General features: G+C 39.5%; 1 protein-coding gene across 2 annotated transcripts in view; it reads right to left on the reverse strand.

The window, feature by feature from the left end:
- The window catches only part of mgat4b (alpha-1,3-mannosyl-glycoprotein 4-beta-N-acetylglucosaminyltransferase B), a 125,667-nt gene extending 101,531 nt beyond the window's left edge, over positions 1-24,136 (reverse strand). Inside the window, exon 1 of one of the 2 annotated variants that reach the window (XM_047802411.1) lies at positions 23,757-24,136. In XM_047802411.1, the coding sequence (XP_047658367.1) occupies positions 23,757-23,853 (97 nt within the window). In that variant the 5' untranslated portion in view covers positions 23,854-24,136. The remainder of the gene's footprint in view (positions 1-23,756) is intronic. The other variant, XM_027154751.2, reaches the window with a different exon arrangement.
- Positions 24,137-25,102: the final 966 nt, after the last annotated feature.

The raw sequence follows: 25,102 nt of genomic DNA on the forward strand, positions 1-25,102 counted from the left end.
TGCCAGACAAATCAAAGCTTGTACTGAATACAGACCAAAGTTTCTTTATTTACAGCCATAGATCCCTTCAGGCTCTTATATGTTTATGGTGTAATTGCTTCCTAAGTTTACTGCAGTGTTTTAAAACCAAATAAGTGTGTGTGTGTGTGTGTGTGTGTGTGTGTGTGTGTGTGTGTGTGTGTGTGTGTGTGTGTGTGTGTGTGTGTGTGTTGGCTACTGTGACTGGTCAAAGCTGTGTGTTTATTCAGTGTTTCGGCAGGCCACAGCCACAAGTTGTGACAAGGGGGAGCTTCTCCAAACCCTCCCTCTCCCTCACCATTTCTCTCTCTCTCACACACACACACACACACACACACACACACACACACACACACACACACACACACACACACACACACACACACACACACACACACACACACACACACACACAGACACACAGACACACACTGATTGACAATGCCCTTCACAGTAAATATAAAGGGTGAAAACAGCAGGCTTTACACAGTGACTATTACAGTAGTATTATAAAAATGTTTGGATTCAGTATGCAATCAGAATGCATTAATGTATGCATGTATGCAAGTATTTTGGATAATCAAGCTTTAGCATTCTTCTGCTGAGGTCAACAGTGAGCCAACACAAGGCTATTTGAGCTAAAACACTCATCAGCCTAGTATGCATAATTCATATGCTGTTATGAGTACACAGTCATCAACTCACAGCAAGACAGTCACATGTGAAACTGACGATTTGGTCCAAAACAAACAATAGACATTCAGCTAGAGCCTTCTGAGACCAATCAAGAGCCATTTGGTGCTGTGGGGCTTTTCAGGTTTAAAATGGAGAACAGAGGTCAGCAGGTTAGGTTGAATATAAAATGAGAAGATAGTCATTTAATAAGCTTTAAAGTGGCTGTAAACATTCTTTGCAATCTTGCTAACTTCCATTGGGAAAAGCCACCAAAGGGGCTGTCTGTATCTGTATCTGTAATTTAGAATACTTACACATTAAGCCTTACTTTATGTCCTGCTTCATTTGTGTGTGTTTCCAGGAACATTGTGGTATAGTGGCCCTCAGAGGTAAACCCCTCTTTCTTTTCTTTTCTTTTATTTTGCATTATTGACTATTGATTACAGAAAAATACATTTCTAGGAGTTTATAAAAGTAGAAAGAATAGAATTTGTCCTACAGTAGTGTGACCTGGTCATGTGACATCACCCTTTCACACTTGTGTTTAAAGTGCCTTTAAAAAAGTCAAGGCTAGTTGCACTTGCTTTTTTCAATTCTGTTTAAAGTTTTTACAAACAATGCCAGACGCTAAACATCATGAAGGATAAAGGTGAGAAGAGTAGTGTTGGAAAGCAACAAAACTGTGAGAGACTTTTAGAACAATGCTTTACAACCAGATTTTTTAATAACAAAAGCCCTATTGTTTCAAGCTGATGTTTAATCCATGTCCTGAGCTAATTCCAACATTTAAGTATCATTTACCAGTCTTTATTAACCCATGTTCCCCTAGACAACACTTATTTGTCCCTGACTTTTCTTATACTGTCTGTGTTTCCTGTTTGTGACACAAGGTTGCCATGGTTGTTGATTGCTCCGACCTGCTGCTTTGCTTGTTACAGCAGTTTGCTTTCTCTCTGTGTGTTTATGTGTGTGTGTGTGTGTGTGTGTGTGTGTGTGTGTGTGTGTGTGTGTGTGTGTGTGTGTGTGTGTGTGTGTGTGTGAGAGTGTCTTCCATCTCAACCCTTGTGTTTTTGAGTTACTTACTGCTGTGTTTGATTCTAGTATTGACCTCCGACTGCCTGTGTGATCAGATATCTGCCTTCATTAACCCAATGATCTGACCCACTACAGACTATGATTACTGGTGGAGGATAACAAATTCTACCAATTAGCTGTGAAACAGAAACGGAGCAATCTTTAAATCTCTCAGGTCACACTTATTCAGTCTTCCTTTTCCTGTTGCTCAGTATCATTCTTTTCACTTCTTTTTTTTTTTTTTTTTTTGCTGCACTATATTTCATACGCTGATAATTCTGCCATTAAGATTCTCCCCAAATATATAAAGGTAGATTAATTACTGCTAATTATTTATATCAGGCCAGCAGATATATTCGATATAAGATTAGAATTCATAATACTTAATATATAAAGTCTGATGTCCTGAATTCCTTCTTGCTTCCAAGCTTCTGTGTTGTTTTGTTTTGAGTAAACATGATGTGGTGTTGTTTAGATTCGCCATGTGCTTTTTGCTCTGTCCAGGCTCTGACCCATCCTTTTGCTGATGTGTCTGTCTTACATTTCTAGCATTAAATCTGAACCTGCTTCCACAAATCTATGGTTTTGTCCCTCACTTGTTTTCCCATGTTATGATAATGCATTATTCCATTATGTTGTCTGCTTGTGCTCTGTGGCCTGCTGGGAACATTTCTCTAAATATCTACTCTCTAACTACACACTATTCCATATAAAATTTACCCTAAGAAATTATACCAAGAGTTTTTTTTACACAATGTACAGCTGGTTTGAGTTATTTAAAGGCAGCAAACACAGATGAGCTGGAAATAAAAGTGGAACGTAATTACTTTACCTTAAATCCACTTTAAAGAAGTTTCTCTCTGCAATTTTGCTATGCAACTTCTGCTAGGCTCAGCTAATATTAGCAAATAGTAGGTGCATTCACGGATTTGAGACGCATGCTTAACACGACATGCTAAAGCATAGGAATCGACAAACACAGATCCGCCATTTATACGAGAGCACAACAACTTTCGAAAGGCTTGCACTGGAGCCACTAACTTCATTTCAACCAATCAAAGGAGCAAAGCAAATCTATGCAATTCTTGGATGAAAGCACATAGCGCTGTGAGCAGTGCACTCATCTTTCTTGTATGAGGGAAAACTGATTAAAAACTTGACTAAAAATTTAAAAAGCTTTCTATCAGCTCCTGTTTGGGCCAATTCTTTTTTTTTGCATATGAGGATGAAAAACACAAAATGAATTCACCTAACAGACAACAGCAGGTTTGTAATGAAACATTAATGAGAGTGGGAGAAAGGGAGTTGAAAGACCCAGTTAAAATGTGAGAGACTGAGGTCAAAGTTTAACTTAACTGGTATGCTAGAGCTGAAAACACTTAACCCCTTAACACTGACGATGAGGCTGAGCCTCAGTGGTTAAAAGACTAAATTGTGTGTGTGTGTGTGTGTGTGTGTGTGTGTGTGTGTGTGTGTGTGTGTGTGTGTGTGTGTGTGTGTGTGTGTGTGTGGTACCCACTTGGGAAAAACATCCATTTCCATGCAGAATTCCATGCAGTATCATGACATCATAGGTCATTAAAAGTCCTGAAGCAGTAGAACAATGAAGGCTTTGTGTATGCAATCAATTGAATACAAATGTGTTCACCAAAAATAGTTCAAAAGAAGTCCAGAGTGCTTGGATGAAGGGTGAGGGATAAGAAAACAAAAAAAGAAGAAACCTTACTGAGGAAGTGAAGAAATGACACCACTGTCTCTAATATAATGACATTTTTTTCCAACATTATTTTAAGTGAAGCTTGGAATCAAAGTGATTTTTTTCCCCATAACGCCTGTAAATAATTGCTTTTTGGTTTATTTGTTTAAAGTGAAAATCACTATTTTGTAATCTAATGAGCCATTCAGCTCCAGCATAAACAGACTCCTTTCAGAATGACATATCATCTGCTCCACAATCCATTCTAAATATGAGGAAAAGCTTAACACATACTCCTTTGACAACAGCACTGGAGGCAAGCTGGCAAATCCAAGACATGAAGTAATGAGGGACGAAGAGAGAAAAGTATGAAGAAATATGAAAAGTGTCTGTATGTGTGTGGGCTGGGTGTCCAACACAAGGTTCTCGTTCCTCTCCTTCATCTGGTGTGTGCGAGCTAATTAATCTCACTAACGACCCACTTAATTCAAACAATTTAACAAATCTCCCATAAAGGCACGGAGCAATCTACTGCTGATCAAAATAAAGGAGCAAAGTGATAGACAGAGATTCTGACCACAGAGAAAGAGAAAGAGAGAGAGAGAGAGAGAGACAGAGAAAGACAGAGACAGAGAGAGAGACAGAGGGGGGGGGTGGAATAAGAAAAAAATATTGGTCCATGATCAGGGACAATGCAGAAGAGAGAATAACAGACAAAACAGATGGAAGGGACAAAATAGACCAACTCTTACATTCAAGAAATTATGGATAGTAAGACTTACAGAGCAAGACAGTTCCCGTACCTCACAAGAAACCACAGTGTTTACCCACATAGTGAGAATTTTTATATATATATATATATATATATATATATATATATATATATATATATATATATATATATATATATATAAAAAGACACAAGGGTTCTAGTTTGTCTGCCAGCATGAGTGGTATTTGTTGCTATAACACTCTTTACACATAGGTACTATTAGCACAATAAGAAATGAACACACCTCTAGTGATGTGAGGATGCAGTGGTGTGCTGGGTGTGACATTTAAAATCAGCTTGCACTCTGCTATTTCAAAATCCACTACAGACCAAATCTGTGCTTAGTATAAACACATTCTCAAAATGAATTCTTCTGATTTAATAGCCCTGTCGAATTTATTACAACCCAATGTCGTGGGTTTTTGCTATTCATGTCTCACTCTTGAAGATAAATAACGCATTTTACACAATTACTACCTGCACACGCCTGACTAGATTACATTATCTCTAAATATATATAAACACATACCGTGGCAGGGACTGTGTTACAGATCGCAGAATCACAGCGTTACAGCTTCAATAACCATAAAACTGTCTGAAACACAGAAATTTGTTGAAAATAAAATGAAAAAAAAAAAAAACGATTATGAAATCTTTGTACAGAATTATTTGCATAATCATATGTAAGGAAAAAAAACTCTAATTGTTGTTGTTTTACACTGTCTGTATTTATCACATTGTCATTATGAGCTAACAATGTGGCAGTGTTATGACAGGGGCTGTGAGGAAGGCTGGCAGGAAATAGAACTTATGCAGTAGTGTGCAGTGCTGTTTACCCAATAACTGCTGTTTTATTGAGTTATGGTCTGCCGTCCCATGTTGTTCTGTAGACAGTTTAAACTATCACACTAATCCCGCACACTTCTGCTGAAGATGGCCCTGCATGGACGGCCTACAGATCCCCATGACAGTAGCGTGGATGGTAACACAAACACCCTGCAGACGGCTGTGGAGTTTCTTTCAGCAAGATCATCTCATGTTCAAGTGTCCATCAATAAACAGGTGATAACTTCAGTTAGATATGAAACTAAAACGTAAAACTCTAACGACGTTCACACTCAAGGTCCTTCTAATATTACCAAAAAGCACTTCTTGAATTTATAGTATAAATTTATAAAGTGAAATTATAAATTTTCAATCACGTTATTTCGTGTCACCGAGATAAGGATGTTTTCTTCCTCTTGTCACTTCAGGAGATTTTCCTCATCACTGCCACCTGAGCTCACTGGATATCAATTTAAATATAAAATGTACATTTTTGTGTTTCTACCACGATCGTCACAACAGGAGCCCCAGTCAGATTTCGACTTTTTATCTCAGTAAGCTGGAATATACAGGAACACTAATTCTCTCCAAAGTACATGGGTTTGCTTATGGAAGTCAGAGCTCATGTGTCTACTCCTATCTTATGAATTACACAGTTCCATTTGTGCCTCTTCAGGCACAGAGACCTAGAGAGTTCAAAACATGGGAGAAATATTTTGCTAACTGCAGGGAGGAGAATTGATGAGAAATATGGAAATCCGGCTTATGGACTCTCGAGGAGCAAAATGAAAAGTGAAAAATATCCTCCCTCTCTATTTAGCTTATTCACATCTGCCATGGATGTTTCCTGCTCGTGTCATTTTTGTGTTCACTTTGATCTTGTATTCATTTAACAAATTTTAAGATTACAAGAAGACTACGATCATAAAAATTCACAAGGCAACGTGGAAGAAAATTAATAAAGCATAAAATTAGTCTGAAGGCTGGAAAGACAGCTTCTTTTTTAAGCTCATTTGTAAAATTCCTATGTATGCGATTAACATGACCTCCAGCTTAATGTGTTTTACCCCCCAGTTTTGCTGAATTTGGTCACTTGCCAATTCCAACCTATTATTCCAACCAGATTTGCCATACGACAACAGCTACCCATTAGGGACGGCCATCGTGTGCTTCCTCTAACCAATGTGAAGCCAGCATCCATACCTGCTCATGCTGCCTCACAGGGAAAAGTAACATGTGTAAAGCACAATCTGCTGCATATATGAGCAGATAAAGCCAACAACTGGCTAATATCCCTCTGATTGACAGGGGTAAGAGAATAAATTTGCACTCAGTTATGGACGGCTGTGGCAAGATATCAATAGGCACATTAGACAATAGAGCAATCAGGCGATATCACACCGCACCACTGTTGAGTATTTTCCCAAACAGCATGCATGCCCTGTTACTTTTATCACTTAAAGCTCCCTGAACTTCGGGGCATCTTTTTCCCTGTACTGATTATGAATATCCTTAGATTCCTTCTCAGAAGTTATGAATCTCTTGTTTAAGTAAGAATCCTAACTTTACTTAAAGAAATTTAAGTCCTTCTGTTTTGAAACAGCTGCAATAAGTTGCTGTTAACACTTAAGGCTTGGAGTAATGTTCAGTGAATAGTGTGTAAGTTGTGCAGTAGTATGTGGGACATATTTACACTGCAGAATGCTTTTAAGTTGAAGGTAAACAGCTCACTGGGAAAAATGAACACACTCACAATGCTAATCGTGATCAGTTTCATGCTGACCAGAAAAAAACACTGTGAAACTGTGACTCTAATACAAGGCAGTATCTAAAGTATGACTTTCACAGGCTTTTAGAAAATAAGCCTAGACAGATCTACACGCAGACTGTCCCTTTGATACACTGAGACTTAACTGCAGATTATTCCGGAAAGTTAATTCTGTTCACTGCTTTTAAAAGCTCTTCCATTACCACTGAGCTGCAAACCGAGCCACAAACTGGCCAGGTGAGCCTTTTCAGAAAAAAGCTCAAACAGGGAGATCTTTCTCTCTGTGGTGACACTGATACGCAGTTAAACCAACTACTCTTAGAGACACCAACACCCGAGAGATGCTTATCAAAAACCAACCAATGAGAATGCACGATTTGGCTTAGAGAAGCTGACACCAATCAGCATGGATAATGAAATGTGCATGAGGATTTCCAATGATGCCTGGGTGGCTTGGCTTCCCACAAGACAGAAAGTCTTCCCACTGGAAAGAGGTCACGTTCCCAAGCAAGGAAACCGCCGAATGGCACAGACCTCATCAGCACACTTTTGTTAGTCTTACAAACCCCTGCGTCAAGCATATCAATGCTTACACCACACACACACACACAAATGCACCCACACACGTGCACATGAGCGTGCACACATTCACACACACACTCACGTGCACACGAGAGCACATTCGCACATACAGTACACACAAGCACACGAGCGCACATTCACGTATGCACAATCACACGCACAAGCACTCACAGTCAAGCACACACACTCACCTGAGACCCAAAATCCTCAGTCACTAACAAACTGAGTGTGGCATTTTGTCTGCTTCCACACCCACCCCAATCCCTACTGTCTTCCTCTCCATCTGCTTACCATGCTGGAAAGAAACCCCAAAGTGTACATTAGGTGGTGTCTAAACAGACTCCAATGAGGGGTCAAGTAGAAACCAAAGGCTATTATGGTTAGTTTCACCTTCAGGGTAAAGTATGTGTGGGAGTGTGTTTAGAATGAGCAAAGAGGTAATTTGAATGAGTGAGTGGGGGAGCAAAGAGTATTGTGCCATCAGTGGTGAAATTAAAGGGCTTCTTAAAAAAATAATAATAATAAAAGTTGGAGGTGCAGGTGATATTCCCCACCTTGCACGACATGAAATCAGCAGAGGTTGAGGTGGAGAAAGAAGAGGTGGACAGAGAAGGAGGTGGAGGACAAATAGCAATCAGGAAGAACAAGTCTAAACATGAAGACAGACAAACATGTTTACTCATCCACATAATACAAAACTATTTATTCTAGAGTGGTGTATATTATTAGATTATTGGTGTATATTATTATATATATTAGATAAATAGGCTTTAATTCATGACTGATTAGCATGGTACTATAAAGCACTGCTCCCAATGTTTTCCCAAGTACAATATGGTCCCGATATCAGAGCTCTAAGGCTACAAACACGTAGCACATTTCAGATTGTTTTGCCCGGATTGAACTGCTGCCATCTTGATTGGTTCACGTTCAAGTGACTGATATCTGATTTGAGTTTGCCACAACATGTCCCACATTAGCACATCGATTCCTTTCTCTACTGTCTCAATTCATTACACACTTTCACAGGTTTTTCCAGCTTTACTAGTGCTACCAAATGTTACATGATCACAGATATATACAAATCTAAACATCTATGACTATATGCAAAAGTGGCTCAGGGTATGAAAAAAACTTGTATGTACACAATATGAACACATATCTGACAACATCCAAGACTCTGTTTAGCCTTTGTATTGCAAATATAAAGCAGGTATGCTTTATAGTTTTCCACTACTACTACTACTACTAATAATAATAATAATAATAATAATAATTATAATAGACCATTTTACTAATCACAGGTTAACCACATGGGGGGGCTTAGTGGTTGGCACGTTTGCCTCACACCTCCAGGGTCGAGGTTCGATTCCCGCCTCTGCCTTGTGTGTGTGTGGAGTTTGCATGTTCTACCCGTGCCTCGGGGGTTTCCTCCGGGTACTCCGGTTTCCTCCCCCTGGTCCAAAGACATGCTTGGTAGGTTGATTGGCATCTCTGGAAAATTGTCCGTAGTGTGTGAGTGAATGAGAGTGTGTGTGTGCCCTGCGATGGGTTGGCACTCCATCCAGGGTGTATCCTGCCTTGATGCCCGATGACGCCTGAGATGTTCCCCATGACCCGAGGTAGTTCGGATAAGCAGTAGAAAATGAATGAATGAAGGTTAACCACATACTAATCACAGTTTAAAAATGTTAAATGTTAAAATAAAAAAAATAAAAAATGTAATCAAACATCATCTAAAACATTTATTTCAGGTAATTTGGCCAAACAATTTTAGGAGTTTAAAATTAAAATGAAATAAAAAATTTTTTTATGAAATTTGTTTTGGTCTCACTAGATGATGATGCACATCCACCATCTACATCTACAACTGTTATGTCTCAGTCCTCCAATATATAGCAATTTAATATCCTGGTTTATTTGATTCCTTCTTGTTAAATCTACACCTCAGGCATTTTGCGTAGTTATAATTAATTCTTAACAAATCAAATTATTCCTCTGTCTGTGCGTTTACCATGCTGCCTAATCACCGCTGCAACTAAACTGTCAAATCATTTAGAAGACACACCGACCTCTCTATCACACATGGACTGTTCGTATCTAGGAACACAAAATAACACAGAGGCCTCATGGGGTAAGTAGCATCATACAAGCACACACACCCACACACACGCGTGTACAAGCATGCACGCAGACAAACACAGACGCAGACAAACACAGACGCAGACGAACACAGACGCAGGCACACAAACAGACACACACAAAGACAGACAGACAACACACACACAGCTTCTCCAGTGCTGTTTTATTTGCTCTATGGTGCAGCAGACATTAACAAGATCCCAAGAGTTCTTCACACACACACACACACAGACTCTGTTATTTGTCACATTAAAACATTAAACAGCGGGTTGGAGACAAACATGTATGCACTTGCTGTTTGTTACCCATGTTGAGACCCAGTTTCTCTCTTAGCCACAGAAGATAATTATGCAACAAGGAAATCTTTCTCTTTCTCTGTATCTCTCTCTCTCACACACACACACAGACACACACACGATTCATTCACATGCACAAGCCTCATCTGAATCAAACAATATATGATGTTAAGATAGAAACATAGCTATGAACCGGTTTCAACTGCTTATTTCTACTCATTTGAATAACGCAAATCAGGATTCTGGGTTGAAAAGCTACACGCTGCAGGACTTTTGTCGTTAAACCAGACTGGATAGTTTAAATAGAATGACTAAATTATTATTAATGTTATTATAACGTATACATTAGAGCACAGTGGAATTCTTTTCTTTGCATAACCAACCGAGGAGGTAGGGTTGAGGGCACAGGGGCCAACAACCCAACCCTTAACCACTTGAGCCTTCCCAGAAGAACTTTAAGATGGAAGGAGAAGGAGACAATATCTATCCTTGAATGTTTAAAATGGATATGAGGGTGTGGTTGGTCAGGTGTCAATAAACCTTTGGCCGTATAGTGTATATCGTATACAGAGCTCCACTTGTTCATGGTGGGTCAGGGTTGAGAAAACGCAACATGGACACACCTGCATGGACAAAGACCTGAGCTTAGTATCGACCCTTTGACTCTGGACTGGTGTGGCAACAACATTACTGCAGTGTGCATTTAACAATGCTAGAAAGGTATAAGAACATTCCTGCAAAAGTTGTGTGCCTAAAAACTGGACATCTAACAAACTGGCGACAGAAAAAATTACACTATTTTGCAACACAAGACACAGCTCTTGCTGGAGGAAAAAAAAGGCTCTTTGCAGTCTCATTCATTGCCCATCCATTTTCTCTAAATCACTTGAACTGTCATTTCCATTCTCTTACACTCCTTCCTCTCCTCTTCATAATGTTCCCCATCATTTTGTCCTTGTGCTGATTGGCTCTTCTCTTCTACAGCACATTGTTCTGCCACAAATTGTAATGAAATGCCAGAGAGTCTCCGTTTACACTGACGTGACATTGCTATGTGCTTAACATATTGAATCCACCCTGTTTTTATAGATAATGGATTCAGGTTATGTTGGCTATGTTGGCTCAGAGTCCACTAGCTTGTGCTGCTACAGAGACAGGTGGGCTGTAGGAGTGTGTGTGACAGTGAGCTGAAGGAGCACTATGCGTTCGTTGATAACAAATGCAAAAGAAATGTACATGCTGAACACGAGAGCCAGAACACAGCTTACATGTCACGCCACTCCATGCACAAACAAAATACATGACACGCGCTGAAGCAAATGTGTTTCTGGACTACTGGAGCTTGTGCCTGTGTGTGTGTGTGTGTGTATGTTTGTTGATCATGTTTGCTAACTAATGTCTCTATTTGACTATTGATTGTATACAGAACCTTTGTACTGTGTATTTGTGTGTGTTTGTGTGTGTCTGTGTGTGTTTGTCAGCATATTTAACTGAAATTCATTTCAAATGGACGCAGTTGTGTCAAGCAGGTTACAAGTGTAATAAAGTACAATTTTGATAAAGCTACACAAAATGTAATTAAACTGCAATCCCTGATGCTAAAAGTGTAATAAATAAACAGGGAGATTAAACAGCCTAGAGCTCAGAGAATAAAAAAACACAGACAAACTGGTAGACAATTTGTTGCCAATGAATTTGTAATGGCTTTGATGACTGTAATTTCTTTCAGTTCCTCAATCTCATCCATGTCCTCTGTCTCCATGTCTCTCTCTCTCTCTCTCTCTCTCTCTCTCACACACACACACACACACACACACAAAAACATAGAGTCAGAACAAGAAACGGTTTCCAGAAGCAGATGGCTGGCGCATGAAACAGTAGTAAAGGAGAATCACAAACACCACAACTGGTAGAGATGATGAAGGAGAGATAAAAAAAAGGGGAGCAAGAAAGTGGAAAGTGGGAGAGATAGATAAAAGGAAAGAGAGAGATAGAGACAGAGGCAGGGGGAGAGAGAAGGCAGGGGGGAGTTGCAGTAATCAAACCATACTGGTGAGAATGAGCATGTAATGTGTTGAGCTGCTGAAAACTGAATACACAGAGAGAGTGCAGTGTGTGTGATGAAACATCACAATGTGAACAACAAGCAATATCTATGGGGAATCTACCTACTCTGAACAACCCCCTACACACAAAAAATCCACAAGGTGCCGTGACCAAGCACAAATTTCACACACCTGCACACTCCTCAGAGAGCAGATGGCAACCCCAGCGGGAAAAAGCCGAGCTGGCATACAGCACCTCAACAGCCACACACACACACACACACACACACACACACACACACACACACACACACACACAATTAGTAGAAAGTTCACTGTTTAAATGTTTGTTTTTTAAGGCAAAATCTGAATATTCTACTTTAGTCACCTGATCTAAATCCAAAGAAACATCTTTCCTAAACGATTCAGCTAAATAACCCTCAGGTTACTTAATTTGAGAAACAATTTTAAACAGTTCCCTTTCTCGTGATTGACTCCACTATGCTCAATATTGCATGCTGGAGGCAAATCACAGTATTTTACTTTATGTTTTAAAGTAAAAATTGTCACACAGTAAAAAAAAAAAAAAAGAAAAATTCATCATTTTGGCATCCTGAATCGTAGGCCTCATGATTCCCTTCCCTAGTATCAGTATCAGAATCAGCTTTATTGCCAGGTATGTTTTCACATGCGAGGAATTTGTTTTAGTGACAGAAGCTCCACAGTGTAACAGAATGACATATACAGTATAGACGAAATTGTATGTACACATTTACAGGTGTGAAATGTGCAATATAGGCAATTTGTTTTATTCCATCCCTGTACTGTGGGACTTGTCTTTGTGGTGTTATTATGATATGGCTAATAGAGAGCATTTTACCCAACGCAATGCAAAGGCAGAGCTTCGGTATCCTATAGATTTCTCTCGCTAGTCAGTGTGACAGACAGCTGCAGCATCTCCACCACTTTCAGAATATTTGCTTGGTTGGTTTAAAGCTCCATCACCCTGTCAATATGCATTGTCATAAATTGCCCCTTCTGAAGTTCACACAAGCTGACAAGACAGAATTACGCTGATGTATGACGATTGTTACCAAAGCCTTCAGAAAAGGGACTCATCTTGAGGAGAAAAAGGCACATCCTGTTGGAAAACTGCACTCTGGGTAATTCTCTGGCATTAAGTGAATGACGGAAGCTCGGTATAATGTCTTGAGTTAGTTAATCAAGTGCACTTTATTACATACGGAGAACACAGAGTAGTTTCTGTATGCGAGTAAGCGTACTGCCGTTTCTTTATTCCACTAACGGATGAAAGCTTATTAAGGTGATACAGAGATAGAAATCCACCAGCAGCAGGTAGAGTATATAGTGAGTTGTGATTTGTAATAGGGCTTAGTGTTAAACAGAATCAATTTTAATACCCAGTCATCCAGTAATACCCACCACATCTGGTAAAGTGACAGGATTAGTTCTAGATGTCTGGTGTCCTCTCTTTAGTTTGTACCCTCATACTTGGGGGAAGTCGTGGCCTAATGGATAGAGAGTTTGACTCCTAACCATAAGGTTGTGGGTCCGAGTCTCGGGCCGGCCACGACTGAGGTGCCCTTGAGCAATGCGGCACCACCACCACCCCCACCACCCCCAGCTGCTCCCCGGGTGCCGCAGCATAAATGGCTGCCGACTGCTCTGGGTGTGTGTTCACGGTGTGTGTGTTCACTGCTGTGTGTGCACTTTGGATGGGTTAAATGCAGAGAACGATTTCTGAGTATGGGTCATGTAATTAGCCGTATGTCACGTCACTTTTACTTTCAATGGAAACAAATTGATGCATTCCATATAAAAGTTGGGGGGCACGGTGGCTTAGTGGGTAGCACGTTCGCCTCACACCTCCAGGGTCAAGGTTTGATTCCCGCCTCCGCCTTGTGTGTGTCTAGTTTGCATGTTCTCCCCGGTCCTCGGGGGTTTCCTCCAGGTACTCCGGTTTCCTCCCCCGGTCCAAAGACATGCATGGTAGGTTGATTGGCATCTCTGGAAAATTGTCCATAGTGTGTGAGTGTGTGAGTAAATGAGAGTGTGTGTGTGTGCCCTGCGATGGGTTGGCACTCCGTTCAGGGTGTATCCTGCCTCGATGCCCGATGACGCCTGAGATACGCACAGGCTCCCCGTGACCCGAGAATAGTTCAGATAAGCGGTAGTAAATGAATGAATGAATGAATGAATATAAAAGTTGTAAAAAGTTGACAAAAGTTGACATAAGTGCACAAATAAAACACTTACCTTTTTAAAGGTTTACCCTGTCAACTTACATTGAAGTAAAAAGATGATTAACACAAGATTGGATAGTCAATATTTTGATGATTTAAATCTTAAACAGCTGTAGATTTGTTGACAATTTATGTTTCTAACTATTTTAAAAAGTAATGAATCTACTGCTTTTTACACATCAGAAGCTTCCCACTGAAGTGCTTGACACGTGAATGCAGGGGATCTGAATTTAATCTGTGCAAAATGTCAGTGCAGACACATGTTTATGATATTTGACAGTGATTTCTTTTATATATATATATATACAAAACACAAATAGTACAAATTCTACAGGCTTCGGGTATAAAGATTGTATCACCACTTTAAGCTGAGAACGTTTAGCACATTATTTAGAAGAGTCATGAGAGGCCACAGAGACTGCGCTTAACTCCATTTCCCTTCACTTGTCTGTCACTGAAAATGTTATTTTCAGAAGCATTAAGTGGTATCTTCTGTGGGCTTTGTGCTTCGTGCTTCAGGCAACAAAAGCATTTGATTTATAGTAAATGAACTAGCTTACAAATTTCATTAAATATCAGATATTAATGAACTCACATATGACATAAAAAAAACATTCACAAAAGTAAATTGGATTTGAACTTTTTGATATCTTAGATATATAAATCCCAGGGAGTGCCAACAAGCGACAACAAGAGCAATTGCAAATAAAACCGAAGAGACAAACTGGGAATGATATCAATGATTAGTCACATAGTCACATAAGGATCATTTGTTAAACACTGAGATTAAGCTGAACTAAACTATATTATCAGTGGAAAATCTCAGTGGCCAAATAATTGTAGAGCTGAACGCTCAGTATGCATGAAAGCACTGCGAGTCGACGAGTGAAAACAATACTCCTGTTAATCTGTAATAATCTTTTACATGAGTGCTCTAGAGGATTGGATGTGAAATGGCTAATAAACTTTAACGGCAGGTTGGCTACCTACACACAAACCTTACTCGAAGAGCTTGTAAATCAGTTTATGACATAAATACGTAACGGTGTATTAAAGTAACATGAGTAACAGTCCGGCTTATTTTCTTCTAAAATATCTTTGTTCTATTCATAAACTGGATAATCTGATTCTTCCCTAAAGCTTGTTTAAAGTCAGCCAGCCATGAATCTTGTATCATGACGTGTGGTGGAACCTTGAATCAAAGGTGGGGTGAAAATTCTTTAATAAACTACTAAAGTACAAGTAAAATAAAGCATGCCAGCACCAACACTTTTAAACCTATTCATGCATGTATGTATGTAAGATAGATAGATATATAGATAGATACATAGACAGACAGACAGACAGACAGACAGACAGACAGACCGACCTTAAAAATGAAGTACATAGTTCATTTTCATTCAATACTTCATTTATATTCAATAGCACTATAATAGACATCACTAAATTACAAATCAAATCCTTTCCCCACTGTTCATCTAGAACATTTCCTGCCAGTAGCTAGAAGATACAGGTCGTATCCTCAGGTGCACAATTTCGAATCACAGCTAAAAATGACAAGCCACAGAAAGCAGTGACTGGACGAAAGAATGATAATGAAAGGCATGAGGAGAAATGAGAGAGAAAGACAGAGAGGAAATGAACAAAGCAGTGACTGAAGCAATTATTCCTTAAAAGGGAGGAGTGGGAGTTAAATTTCACATAGCACTGAACACAAGATGTTGTACTGAGCCGTGTGTGTGTGTGTGTGTGTGTGTGTGTGTGTGTGTGTGTGTGTGTGTGTGTGACAGAGAGATACAGATGAATGAATGACTAAGGCATCACGTACAGTGACCACATGGTCTCTCCCAGTCACATGCTGCCCTCCTGATAACTGGCTTTTCACCAGCAATGTTATCCCCCATCTCACCCACCCGCCCACACACAAACACACACACACACACACACACACACACACACACACACACACACACACACACAAAGTGACAAAGACAGTTATGCACATAGTAATTCTATCTTTGTGGGGTATTTCTAACAACCTGTGTGTTACTACAGTTAAATACCAGAAGAAAATCTTCGGGTTCTTTTAGGAGAACTAGCTAAATGTCCCTATTAGGAAAACTTTATTTGAACATTTGGGAGATAAAAACTTGAACACACACACACACACACACACACACACACACACACATACACACATACACACATACACACATACACACATACACACATACACACACACACACACACACACACACACACACACACACACACACACACACACACAGGTCTGAGCCAGTTCTTTTTTTGGTCTGACCCTGACAGCATGAATCATCAACCGAGTGATATGATGCCAGATGTGATAAGAGAGTAGCACTTACAATAAAACCACATCATGTGTCTAAGGGTCATCATTGATAAATATGTTTTCTCCCACACGAAGAGAAAACACAGCAACTGGTACTAACTTTCGCTCCTAATGCTGAGTATGCATTTAAATGAACGTATTTTAGGCACTAACTCTCATAATATAATTTCTGTTGAATAAAATTTCAGTGTCAGAGAACAAACAGTTATTACTAATTATGCCTAACCTGCTGCTCATTCTCCACATCATTCCAGCCAGGTTTGAAAGCAATCAAAGGTTTTTAATCTTTTCACATTTCCCTCAGATCTTTGCATTAAGTACGTATCACGAGGTGTCAAAAACTAATACATCATCTGTAGTGTACATGTTACTTACATGGACAACAATTTCTATGTCTACATCTTATACTTTATTGTTCCTTCCCCTTGCTAGTTGTTAATGTTCTGCCAGACACTAATTAAAAACAATTCTCTTATTAACTGCTAATCGTATATCTGCTTTCAGGACTCGTATGTGCCAATGACAAATAATTTACACATAATAATAAAAGATGTTACCCGTAATAAAGTATGCTCTGGTTTCTTACACCTTGCATGTCAACCTGACAATGCATGGTAAGTAAAATCATTAGTAATAAAGTATGTAGAGCTAGTTATCTAATTAAATGGCACAATAAAGACATGAATGAGTATATAAATATATGCAAAGCTAATTCCAGCAACTGTCATTATTCTGTTTTGTGTAGTATCCGAAATTGCACACTGTGTTTTTGTCTTCAATAAAAAATGTGATAACTAACCTACTGAGTCTATTTTTCTTCCAGGTAACGAAGCCTGCACATGATTTTTTTTTTTTTTTTGTCCTAAGTACCTGGGCAACTGATGTGTCCACCCCTGACTGTATTCGTCCTTGACAAATAATGAATTATAAAGTGTATTAGAACAGAAGAGTGTACCCGTTTTTTAAATGGGAGTAACAGTGTGCTCTTTCCACAAATTGCAAAAAGGTGGCTGTTCCCAGAAGATGATCTGAAAGCAGGAGGCACCAAATCCTGAGGTTTAAACCACAGCTAAGCGGAGTTGAGAGCAGCATATCGCAGTCAGCCATTAATTATAAATGCAGGGCCGTTTCTCAGCAGCCTGGCTGAAGCGCTGGCTTTCCTTTCAGCTTCAGCTACTATAGTGGGAATAGCAGTTGAAGTGGTTTAGAGCTATCAGGAGCCACTTCAAACCTGAATAATTAAACCACATTTCAAAGCTCTTTTTCTCTCACACAATATGCACACAGAATCTGGAAGTTGGAAGTGAATCCAACATGTGAACACTCATTGTGTAAACTGCTCATGATGTGGTCCTGTCTGTCACCTTACTGCATTTAAACAGCTCGACATTGAGGCAAACAACCCATCGCTTTGTTTCTGCCAGTAGCTGGATTACTAATGAAAGGATAACATCCCGTCACAAAGAATGCCCACATGTATAATTCATCAGATGTTCATTATTATGGCTTCATTTAGAGCTGAGCTACAAAAAGCCACCTGACAGAGCAAAGGCGGATGACACTCTTGATCATTTCACTTCTTATATAAAATTAAACCTTGCTACAATACTGTCCGTTCATATGAGAGAGAAAAAACACAGTCGACGCACAGGATAAACAAACAAACAAATAAATAAATAAATAGCTGTGGTAAATTCCTGTATTGCAGTTGTGTTTCTTCAACACTGTTTGGTGATACACTAAAATTAAAAGTCCGGTCTGTAGAAACATAGCATGGGACAAAATACAAACTAAGAACCAGATTTTAGTCCTTTAATAATGACCACTGCATTAATTTAAAAAAAAAACATGTCTCTGGTAATCATTTTATAGAGTGTAACTCAAACAAAGTATACATGTGACAATGCCACTGGGAATTACAAGCTGCTCACGAAATGTGATGGTGTTAGCAAACAAGTGTACAGAGGAAGGACTTCTGTATTTAAACCACTTTGCCTACAGCATGGAGATGTTTATCACAATTGAAATCACATGCAAGGTGTTCCTATTTGACGTACGTCTTATAGATTTATTTATTTAATTAATGAGCTGATTAAAAAACAAGCAAAACTTGTCAGAATGCATACTGAATGTTAGCAGCATTTCTCTGGCAACAAAACCTACTTATGAAATGCTTGTGCTAGAAAGGTACTTGACAGAATGAGTTTCCACAGAAAGTTTTTTTTCCCCCACACACAACTCATGAACATTGCGTAGTGTGTTAGTGTATGGTAAGGTAGCGGTTTATGTCCACTCCACTGCTACTTCACCCTGTCAGGGAGTTTAAAAAGGCTTCACTTATTGCATGGTGCTGCTCAGAAGCACCACAAACATGTCTGGTTAACAAAATAGATCAATCTGCAAAACCAGATTAACGTGTTAAAATGTTTTTAATTATACGTACACAAAAAAATATCCGTTTTCAGTGTGTACTAAGAACGATTATTATAAAAATGTATTAATTAACCACTCTACTCTACTCTTAATTCTCATTCATGTCACCATTTAAAAAAAGTTGTGAGACAGGACCATTATCACATATGGACAATAGAACACTGATAAAATATAAATGGCATAAATAGATAGAGTTTTGTTCATCTTTAGTCACAATGAAGATAAATGTGCAACAATAATTAACTTTAGTTTCATTAAAGCTGAGTAAACAAATTGGTAATGTCTCATTGCCGTGGCACGGGTTCGATTCCCAATCCCAGGTAATATGGGAGGTTTCCGTCAGGTAGGGCATCCTGTGCCAAATCTAATATGCGGACCGCGTGATCCGCTGCGGCGACCCCTAACAGGGAGCAGCCGAAAAAAGAAGGAAAAAAAAAAATCGGTAAAGTAATTACTGTATGATTGGTTCTCTGTCATCCAGAAGAAGAAAACACCAGAAAAAAATTAATCTCTTAAATGAAAAACTCATTATTGCTCTTTCTATTAGTAGTTAATTCAGCACAGAGCTTACAATTAATAATAAGAAGCTAATTAAAAAAGTTCAAAGGAGCTTTAACAAATTGAAATAACTTAACATTTCTGGTCTGATTTTTCAGCATGGTGTCACGTCCAGGATTTATTACTGCCTCTTACTCCGTTTTCCTGGGACAGGCTCCAGATCCACTGTGGCCCTGACCAGACTAAACTGTAGTGAAGATGAAGGAAGAAATGAATGAAGAATTCATTCATTGTCACCTTTATTGTCACATTCATGTTTAGGAATCAATTATATCCTCGTCGGTGTCACAGTAGATCGGGATCTGATCCGGGAGCACTCAGCACAAGGCAGCTATACACCCTGGTCTACTTACCAGTCTCTCTATCTAGCTTCTGGTGTATTTACAAAAGCAGTAGCTTAGCCATTAATATTCATTCTGAGTGACCGACAGGTTAAAGTTGAAGTCCCAGTCCTGCCAAAAATCCACTGCTGGACCCTCGAGCATGATCCTTCAGCAGCTCAGCAGTTTGCTTAAGCAACAATCTCTCAGCCGTAAGGTGGTGTGGTTAGAGATAAAAAAAAATAAAAAAAATCTTAGGTAAATAATAAAGGCTGTCATTATAACAGGATGGCAAATTTCCCAGATGCCATTTCACAGTATTTTAATTTTTAAATCTGTATGTTTAATTACACATTATACATGTAGCTGTATGATTAAATAACCCTGATCACAAGTAAAGCTGTGCCTAGTTTGTAGGTTTCATGGCCACATTAATGACTAACTATACAAAACCGCAGCTTGGGCAAATGTGTCTGGAACTGTAACAAAGACTGTGTTCATTTTAAGCCTTTAACAAGACCAATGAGCTCCTTTAAATATAACTGAAGGAGAACTTGGAGGAGGACATCAAAAATAAGCTAATTCAAGTACCCTTTGTTTCGATAATAAGAGATTGTTATTAAATGTACACACACTCATGTTGCTTTGATGTTTGTGTGTAAAATGTGGTAAAAAGCCAAGCATTTACTGTATACTTCTGTCTAAAATGCTCTCTTCCCTCTTGGGCTGTTCAAGCTTCACCATGGCTGGGTCTCCTTTTGGTCATGTTACTGGACTTATGCATGAAAATACACACAGGTCTGGAAAGCTGTGCACTAACCTCAAAAACATAAACAGACTCGATGACATAAAATATTTTTTTTTTTTTTAAATTCAGGTAGATATATAAAAAGTTGTATATCTTAATCTTCTTGCATCTCTGCTCCAGTTTGGATCATAAAACATGTCCAAGACACTGTCATCGTCAGCATATGAAGCAAGTGTGCTAATTACAAGATGTCCAAGGATTTCTAGAATAGATAATAAAGTTAGCATACATTCAGATCCATTTCCTCACCTACAAAATAAACAACAACGTTGCCTACACCTGTGTTTTCTCATTGTCTGCATCTCCAACATCTTCCACCATCCAACCTCCATAGATTTGGTCTTCTGAGGACTTTCACACTTAACCTCAACTCACCTGCCAAGTTAAAAGGAACACCTACACACCTAGATGTTCATGAAATGATCTAACCAATCACGTAGCAGCAGCGCAATGCATAAAATCATGCAGATACAGTTTGTGTTTAAGTTTGTCTCAAAAATCAGAATAGGGATAAATGTGATTTCGGTGACTATTTCAGAATGAGTTTTCCTCAAACTGCTATTGACCTGGGATTTTTACAAACACACACACACACACAGCAGAGGTTATACATAATGTTGCAGAAAACAAAAACAAAATTTTCAATGAAGACAGAATGAAAATACTACTAAATGGTAATGACAACAGAAGGTGAGCAAGAGAAGCACACTTTCAGCCAGTTATGTGGTGTAAAATCAGTCAAGGTAAAATAGGAACTCACAAACACCTTGTAATTTGTTTCGGAGAGGTCATGCAAACTCAACTGTCTAAATTAATATCTGCACTTTTCTTTTGAAGACTTATTCTGAGCAATTTACAACAAAGAATAAAAAAAACCTAAAAGCCTCCAAAGAAGTACTCTAAAAGTACCAAATCGTCCATCCCTTACAGCCAGAGTTTCATGTCTCCACTGTCTTTATCCAAGGTAAGAGGGTAACTAAAGAACTAAGGTGCATCTGATTCACCATCTGTAAGAGATTACTCAGAAATGGACCATCATATTGACACACACACCTACACACACCCACTCCATCAACTGAATGTTTGTGTGAGGTCCGTCAGGGACAGGAGAGCAATGTAAACCCTGCCCTGTTCTTCTTTTGCAAATGAGAAAATAAAAGCAAAGGAAAAAGAGGAACAAGGGGTCAGTCAACATTTCCGCCCTTCTCACCAAAAGCAAAAATAACAAGAACTACATTTCCTTTTTTTTTGCCCCAGGAAATGAGCTTCAGGCTGGAATTATATAAAAACAGGCTATGCAGTAAACACATCTTCTTCACTCCAGGACGTCCCATTAAATCTATACAGGCTGGTAAAAATCTCATACAAATCCATATAAGTCACCAAACCATAAATAAGAATACAAGAATTCAATGAAAACACTGTATACATGAATGTATGATGTTCCCTTTTAAGTCATTACAAAAGTTGTATACCTGAAGTAATGACCCGATATTAATCTTATAGTGAATTGATGTGGATCAGGAGTGAATCTGGTGCTATTTATAAACAGCAAGGGATGATCCAACACACTGTATTACTGCATTTACTCAGGCAGTGCTGTTTCAAAGGCATTCGCAGGAACAGTAAAGAGCTTGCATATCTAACATGGGGAGCACGTTGAGGAAAAAAGTAAATAATCATGTTTCAGGAAATAAGATCATTCCAAATACAGGTGTTTTAGTGAAATGCTGATCCCGGTTAGTATTTCCACTGAGTTTACACAGTGACTCCATTGTGTGACCCTTTCGGGCATGAATATCAGTCAGTCTGTCTGTCAACGAGCACAAAAATCTATTCTATGCTAAACCACTCAAAAACACAAAACAAAGCTGATCTAAACATCATAAAGAAAAAGTGTTTATAAATGTAGAACGTGTGGTAAGAGTCGGTATATCAGCAGTAAGCCGCCGAAGTTACGCCACAAAGATCTCAGACACGTTCTCTAATACGTGCTTCCTGACAACCTCAATGAACACCAACACTAATATAGTAGCTTAACCTATGACACACATACTGTCTTCTTTAGTAATACATAATCAAGTCACATCTGTCTTCAGCCATGTGAACTATATAACTGTGCCCTTTAGTGTGAAAGAGATAAGGAACAAAAGAGAGCTAGAGGTCCATTTACTTTGTATTACTGCAGACAATGTCAGAATAAATTTGTAATTTGATAGAACTGAGCTTTATAGGACCTAAAGGGTGTCAATGTGAAGATATGAAGTGAAGAGATTTAGTAGAAGGGCCATAAATAACATGACATTTAATATGTACATGACAGCACTGGACTCTATCTTTACACAGTGAAACACAGTGCATAGGAAGCAAATCCAACGCATAAACAGTTGCCAAAGCAGGACAGGAATCAGCAGATCAGAAGAAGTATAGATGAGAGGTTGACTAAACTATGGGAGAGTGAAAGGCATGAGAGTCATCTGTGATCAGGGGGATTCATATACAACCACTGGATCAGTACTGGATCAGATCTGTCATTTTTCCAATACAATCAATTGCCATAATATGTACTGAATGTTTGAAAAGACAGAGCCATGTTTACATGCACATAAACACAGGACAACGTGAGGGTTTGTATGGCTTTCTTACAAATAATCGAACACAAAAAATGGACACTAGGCACCACACAATGTTGGCAACCCGCAGATACATCCCTGATGGATACCTGTCCAGATGTTGACTAACAGCAGTTACACCTCTGTGTAAAATTGTAAACAAATCGCCTTGAGCGTTTGTTTACTTTTACGCCCTCTGTATTTCTCTGTGGTGAAATTACCGAGTATTTTAGGTGTTTCTCGTGAAACAAACCCAATGTTTGTGCTGAGCAAGTGAGAGAAAGAACTCGTAAAAGCGACAAAAGCAACATTTCAATCCTAAATGTAACCTGCAACTGGCCAAGCAACACTGTCAGAATAGACACTTTTCACAAGGCGGCGTGTTTTAAGTCTGCTATAGTCTGAACACAACACAACACAACACAACACACACACACACACACACACACACACACACACACACACACACACACACACACACACACACACAGATGTCTTACCTTTGGAATTGCTGAAGGCGGTGTACCAGGAGAGCGATATGAGCCCGCACACTCCAAACACTAACACTGTCAGGAAGGTGCCATTTCTGAGCCTCATCTCCGTATCATGTCCGCTGTGAGCGCGGGGGGCTTCTGCTCAGAGGATCCAGAGGGAACCACACACACGGAGACGTCCGTATGCTCTCGCGCGCATTCAGCGCAGGCTGCGAGTAAAGGCGAGAGAGAGAGAGAGAGAGAGAGAGAGAGAGAGAGAGAGAGAGAGAGAGAGAGAGAGAGAGAGAGGTGAAGAAGAGAAGGAGGAGGAGAAGGTAGACGTGAGACAGGAGAGGAGGGGACGACTGTATTCGTTTGCCGTTTGCCAGCTACTGGCGTACAAACACAGAGGGGCGTGTGTGTGTGTGTGAGAGAGAGAGAGAGAGAGAGAGAGAGAGAGAGAGAGAGAGAGAACAAGAGGGAGAGAAAGAGAGAGAGAGGGTGAGATAGATAGATAGATAGATAGATAGAGAGAGAGAGTGTGTGTGTGTGTGTGTGTGTGCGCGCGCGCGCGCGTGTATATGTGTGTGTGTGAGAAAGATAACAAGAGAGAGAGAGAACAAGAGGGAGAGAGAGAGATAAAAAGAGAGGGTGAGATAGAGAGAGAGAGAGAGGGAGAGGGTGAGATAGATAGAGAGAGAGTGTGTGTGTGTGAGACAGAGAGAGAGAGAGATAACGAGAGAGAGAGAGAGAGAGAGAGAGAACAAGAGGGAGAGAGAGAGATAAAGAGAGAGGGTGAGATAGATAGAGAGAGAGAGAGAGAGAGAGAGAGAGAGAATGAATGTTTACAGGTCTGAGTGATTGCTCATGTCTAAAATGACATGCTACTATACAGCTACTATCCAGACTTAAGAGCTTCCCCTGTGTTAGAGTTTCACAGTCCTGGACCTGGAGAAGACCTTCCCCCTGAGTATGGGAAACGCTTAAACATGTAGGACAGGGGTTTCTCCACAAAACCAGGGTCAATAGAATCCTTAATCTCTATGCAGAGCCTTACCATGGTGTGCTTTCAGTAGAAGACCTTATACGATACTAATTAATTATTTCCTTAAATAGCCCTTGAAGAACCATTCAAAAAGTGTAGTGCTGCACTATAGAAGTTAAAATAATGTCAGAATTGAACTAGTCTCCAGAATGATGAGAAGTGATTTGTGCAGTATTATTCTGACACGCTGTTTAGCAGGGCAGAATGCGGTTTGGGATGCAGCCAATGAGGGTGCAATGGCTCTGCAACGCAGCTGCTCCTCCATCCGGTCAGAGCGCATGCAGCTGCCCACTCAGCATCCAGATTTACAAATGCTCTCATTCAGCTG

The sequence above is a fragment of the Tachysurus fulvidraco genome, chromosome 17, assembly GCF_022655615.1.
Source record: "Tachysurus fulvidraco isolate hzauxx_2018 chromosome 17, HZAU_PFXX_2.0, whole genome shotgun sequence".
In the NCBI taxonomy this organism is placed as follows: domain Eukaryota; kingdom Metazoa; phylum Chordata; class Actinopteri; order Siluriformes; family Bagridae; genus Tachysurus; species Tachysurus fulvidraco.